The 5412-nt window shown below is 55.0% G+C and overlaps 2 protein-coding genes across 2 annotated transcripts; one reads left to right on the forward strand and one right to left on the reverse strand.

The window, feature by feature from the left end:
• On the reverse strand, positions 1-2989 carry CSUI_008655 (uncharacterized protein). Its single transcript, XM_068068782.1, has 2 exons — positions 543-2989; positions 1-64 (listed from the first exon to the last, which is right to left on the reverse strand). Exons 1-2 carry the CDS (start codon positions 1671-1673, stop codon positions 17-19), a joined length of 1179 nt encoding a protein of 392 aa, XP_067919240.1. The 5' UTR covers positions 1674-2989; the 3' UTR covers positions 1-16.
• On the forward strand, positions 2610-5031 carry CSUI_008656 (uncharacterized protein). Its single transcript, XM_068068783.1, has 3 exons — positions 2610-3074; positions 3581-4136; positions 4792-5031. The coding sequence occupies exon 2, from the start codon at positions 3693-3695 to the stop codon at positions 3903-3905; it is 213 nt and encodes a 70-aa protein (XP_067919241.1). The 5' UTR covers positions 2610-3074; positions 3581-3692; the 3' UTR covers positions 3906-4136; positions 4792-5031.
• Positions 5032-5412: the final 381 nt, after the last annotated feature.

Below are 5412 nucleotides of genomic sequence, written 5' to 3' on the forward strand. Positions count from 1 at the left end.
CCTGCGACGATGAACACTACCAGAAAGACAAGAAAAACGAAAGAAAAGCCCGCAAGCCCGGCTCCTGAAGGACACGGACAACGGACACGGCAGGAGACATCGAGTTCCACCCGCGCTTCCAGCGGCCTAGTTTCAGGAACGAATGAAATACAGTCACTCTTGAAAGGCATTAGTGCAGCATGCAAAGATACTCGTACGTCTCCCCTGTAAGAATCCAAAGAAGAGTCAAGTTGTCTTTCCTTGCTTCCTCCATAGTGCCAGTTTTCTCCCTTGAGATGACAGAGAAGGTGAGTCTATCGCCTTGCTACTACCTCTATTGTTTCAGCTTTTCTTTCTTACGAAGTACACGCTAGACTGCACGAATAGGTCTGAAGTAACGAGCACACGAACCCTCCCATGCCGGTGGGAGTGTTGACGCTCAGGGTCCTATGCTGCAGCGTATGTGAGCTCCCAGTGGATGCACCTATACAGGCATTCACAGCAGCATATCGGTGTGTTTGCTAACTAGAAAGATATGGTGAAACCGTGTCCGATTGCTCACCGAGCCTGAATTCAGCTTTCACTTTCTCTAAGAGAGTATTTTCTCCCGTCTCAACGTGTCTCTGGCTTTGAAGAGAGGATGACCGAGTATCGGAGAGGAGGACAGCGGCCTTCTCCGCGGTGCTGCTGTCGACAGGTAGATCATTGTAGAGAAGAAGAAACTTCAAGAAATCTTCTCGCCTATGGAGTTCCACGCTCTGCTTGGAGCACTGACTTGTTGCCATGGCGAAAACACACGCAGTAAAGGCAAGCAGCAGCCAGAGAGCCAAGCAGTTCTTCCCCCAGCGCACGAGGAAGATTCCGACAGAGAAAAGACCGGAAAGGACCAATGCAGCTCCGACGCGGTGCAAACAGAGTGCTACGAGAGCAAACGCAAGAATAGAAAAGCAGAAAAAAGAGTGCACCTCCCATTTTGTTGGCAGTGCATCTCTGCACAGTCTTCCCCATCTACAGCAACCGCTTGAACCATGTGGCATCAGGCTAGGCGAGCTACTCGGGGCAGACGACAACCGACGCGGAGCAAGGGGTGAGCTGCGAGAAGCACGAGACCTTTTCTCCTGGTGTCCATGGACAGAAAGGCGCGTAGAGGAAATGCGTGCCTGTTGGGGAAGACGAGAAGAGGGCTCAATAAAAACTTCTGGTTGAAATGGAGGAGAAGCTGCTGCTGTACGAGCCTCAGAAGCCCGTTCAGCCGCAGTGCGATCTGGTGGACCAACCCCCGCAGTTGACCGAGGAGAGCCCACCAACTCTTCGCTTTCTTTTCTACTGTTAGCTTGAGAACTCGTGAAAGAAAGCGAGAGAGTATTCAGTCCCTTTTGCTGTGATTCCACTAAACAAGTATCATGAGATGAGGCTATACTGTGCCTCGGGGAGCGGGAACTGCGGAGTTGACGTGGACCAGAAGACAGCTGGGATGACGCTGACGATCTCGATCGGTTACCGTCAAGACTTCTAGGAAGAGAGGAACAACGGGCGATCTCCGGAACATCTTCACACACCTCTGTTGCTTTTGGAGATCGTCCCCGAGTCGACGCTGTAATCTCTTGCGACTCTATTCCCATGACTCCACTCGTCTCCGCCGTCCCCCAAGAGAACTGTGGAGTGCCCTCTGTCATCTTTTTCACAGCCCGCATACGAGTCCTGGTGAAACAAGACTATGAAACAGTAGGAGCGGGACACCTCAACTTGCAAATTAAGCTCGGATGTGTGCTGTCCGAGGCCTCTTTCCAGAAACGATGAATGTTGCGCAGCGTAGTAGTGTGCCTGGAGGGCTCTTCAATGGCCACAAAAAAGTCGGGCCCGTCACACAGGCCCGCCAAGTAGAATACTTGTCGGTGTACTGTGTAGATACTCGGTCAATATCACTTTGGGCTGCAGGGCTGCCCATTGTCGGACCTCGTTCCCTGGTCCACCCGGGCGCTATAGCGCCGGGGTGCTGCTCCAATGGGTAAACCTACTGGCAAGTCCACTAGCCACGCAATAGCGCAAAATCGGAGAGGTCGAGTTACAGGCGTCCTACAGCTCGGGTTCATGAGACCTAGAAAGAGAACTCCGGTACGTCCGAGCCATGGCGCTCTCCCGCTCGCTCCCGTTGGTGTGGCGCTGTGATGACCCAGAGGACCAATCTCCTCCGGGTGACACGTAAGACAAAATCGGGGAGTTCTTCTCTTCAGGACTTTTCCAGAATTCCCAGTCCTATCTTAGGGGAGCAACGGCAGCCCCCGACATCGTCAGGGAGAGGAAAGAAGAGCCCTTGGGATCTACGCTTGTCTTCCAGTCAGATGCGATCGACGGGACAGCCGTCCGGCCGGCTATCCTACCTGTTTGGTTGTCAAGGAACGGGAGCGTAAAACTCCGACATTCGTCTGCCGTCTCAAAAATCATAGGAGGAACGCTGCAGAAGTTGGTATCGTCACTGCTGAGAAAAAAAATATGGCTACTCGGCACTCTGTAGTAGTCGGTACAACAGACAGCCGCCGACAGGAACGCATCGACACAAAACCGTGGGTCAGCTGGAGTACGCTCCTCAGGAGCTAGACAAGGGGTCGCGCGCGAAGGTAAAACTGCTAAAGAAATATAGCTGCCCAGGAGTTTCCGGACGAGATCCCTTTGAGGTTTTTACCATCCCGTCTGTTCTCGGTGTAAGCCGTGGTGCCGCCTGGTTTGGAACGTGCTAGATGGGTCTCTCAATCTTGCGGTGTCTCTCATCGGCACTGTCGACTGACTGCCTCGAGAGAGCTGCCGTCGGCGGCCGCGGGCAGCGCGCTTCGGAGAACGATTCATCCTGCAGCTCAGGGTGTAGGGACCCGAACAAAGTCCAAGGCAGTAAAAGCCCCGTCATTTTTTTCAGAACTAAGGGAAGGTTTTAATGGCGCTGTTAAAGACGTCATGTCACTGGGGGCATCACGCCGAAGCGGGGCGTAAGGGACACCACATGGCCGCTCCACCGTCAGCCTTCCTAGAAGAAAGAAGGCAGCCGTTTTCTTCGAGCAGACAACGAAACACAGGTCGTCCGCCCGTCTGGCATATCCCTCGTAAGTCTGCTGTCTTGGCAAAAAGAGCGGGAGCAGCAGTCTGGTGTCCGCATTTCGCCGGGCGTTCTTTCGTAATCTGCACTCGTGGACCGCCACAGAGTTGGACGGCCAACGCGGGTCCGCCGCTGCGCGGTCCAGAGGGACCAGAGGGTGTGAGGCCTTTTGCACCTGGAGGAAGTGTCGGGTCAACCACCGAGGCAAGTGCTGGGTGTCGGTCTACTACTCTGAGTTAGATATCTCATTCTATGCACACTGACGCGCGACACACGGTTGTTCGCTCGCCCGATAAATCGCTGTCACCGTGGACCCAAGTACAGTCGCAAGAGGACGTCTTGATGCAGCCGGACGCCTTGATTTCAGGCTGCCACCTCTCCGGAGGCTCTTTTCGAGACCTGTCCCAAGAAATCAGCGTGACAGCTTGCAGTTTTAGAGTCCGCTTTCCCATCGAAGTGACGTTTTATTTGGGCTCTCCTGCAGTTTTGTTGCTGCTTCTCGTTCGCTAACAGATTGACCCAGTCCCGTCGATGTCGCCGCGAAAGTTGGAATACCCCGCGTGCCCTACGCGGGCAGCCGCAGTATTTCGGCGGGACGAGCCAAGACAAGTGCCAAGGGCAGACGATGCTGCAGCCGGACAACCAGTCCACTCAGCGCCGCACTGAAATCGGCGAGGGTGTCAAACTTCCGAGTTGGACGGGCTGCCAGCAGATGCGGCAAAGGCGGTCACTCCGAGGATCATCGGTTGTGTGTGTCGAGACACGAGTAGTTCGGCGGCAACCAGGCCCGGAAGAGCAGCGTCGTATTGACGAACATAACGAGGCTCCACGCCAGTGAAAAACTGATTAGTCAACCGGGTGCCCTGTTAGTGCGTTCTGTCCGCTTCTCAGGTCCAGTCGTACAACCACTCAAACACTTGGAAGGAGCAACGCCTGTATCGGAATACTGCGAAGTGGGTGTTTGCGAGTCTTGAGCACCTCGGCTGTGCTCGGGGAGGAGGCTCGTGTGTTCTCTCGCTGCGGGCCGGCCGGAGACCTCGTTGCGGCTGCATTAGTCCGAGTGTCACGGGTGCGTGGTACGACGAGCAGTGAATGCTGCGAATGTCAGAGAAGCCCAAGATGCGGAGTGCGGTAACGCCGGCTGTGGCCCGAGCCCTGGTGGTAATTATAGGCGTGCGTAGAGACGTAGTGAGACGCATGCTAGCCAAGCCGCAGCGACGCACAATTCTCGTTCTGCTTCTTGGGTCCAGCGCACAGTACAGTTGTTTCATCAGTAACGGTCCAATTGCCCGTGAGCACAGAGAAGCCGTAGGCGGTCACGGTAACTGTCATGCCGGAATAGCGGCTCCTGTTCCTTATGTACTCGCGGTAAGTAACATAGATGACATACTCGACTCGGGTGCCTGTTTCACTGCGCTTGAGCGCTCACTCTTTAGTCACGGTACCGGAGGGGTTGGCATGAATTCCATGCCGTGCTCATTCGTAACACGAATAGCTCCAGCGGCGACCGCTGGAAGGCGCGCGCCGGGAACCGCGCTTAACCAGAGACTTGGCTGTGTGGGAAAGAAACACGAGCCCAAGCAGGACCCATTGGGACCAGCCGGGTGGCCTGTTGGAATACGGCTGGTAGTATCCGTTTCTAGCAGGTTAGGGCATTCAAAAGCGGGATTCACGGCCCAAGCGATATTATCACATCCGGAGAAAAGAGTGGTACGTGCGTTCAGCTGCCGACGGCTGGCACCACGCCCTCCGAGCCGCCCAGCAAGGAGTGCTAATGCGGCAGCGATCCACGCCGTGGGAGCAGTACAGCACGATCGTGCTTGCATCCTCAACGAAAGGACCGCTCCTGTAGTGCATGTAAGGAAGGCGGTTAAGCCGTTCACATGTCGCCTTCACTATCCTCCTTCCTAAACTCGAAAGAGTTCGTGCAGTTGATGTAATCACGCAGTAGGGCCGGCAGAGCTCAGTGCCGGAAGAAGTCGTTACTCGGGAAGGGAAACAGCGCCAATAATACTCTCAGCAAGGGTCTGTGCCGTCGCAGCGAAAGTGACAGGTCTACCGAGGGGCCCTACAGAGAAAATATCAGTCTTCTTGAGATTGTACTGTCGTTAACGAATCGCTACGCGGTGGTACAGTATGGCCTGTGTCCTTCCGACCCCGAGAGATTGCTTTGCGTCCCAGTCCGGGCGATCTTCGGGGAATTTTGATCCTGATCGGGCTCATACTGCGCGTTCTCGACCGCATTGGACCTCTAATCCCAATCAAGGGCGGCTGTGCCTCGACTCGTGGTGGGAAATAAGAACCCTCATATTTGAATGCGGGGTCTGGCTTGAGGGGCCGGGCTC

Source organism: Cystoisospora suis (genome assembly GCF_002600585.1).
Source record: "Cystoisospora suis strain Wien I chromosome Unknown contig_4914, whole genome shotgun sequence".
NCBI classification, from domain to species: Eukaryota; Apicomplexa; class Conoidasida; order Eucoccidiorida; family Sarcocystidae; genus Cystoisospora; species Cystoisospora suis.

What these genes read in the sequence shown, in the direction of transcription:
- CSUI_008656 (XM_068068783.1), top strand. Translation starts at nt 3,693, where the DNA reads ATGCTGCAGCCGGACAACCAGTCCACTCAGCGCCGCACTGAAATCGGC.
- CSUI_008655 (XM_068068782.1), bottom strand. Translation starts at nt 1,673, where the DNA reads ATGCGGGCTGTGAAAAAGATGACAGAGGGCACTCCACAGTTCTCTTGG. An exon ending in TGAAAGCTGAATTCAGGCTC is followed by an intron (nt 65 to 542) that starts GGTGAGCAATCG and finishes CGTGTCCTTCAG; the next exon opens with GAGCCGGGCTTGCGGGCTTT.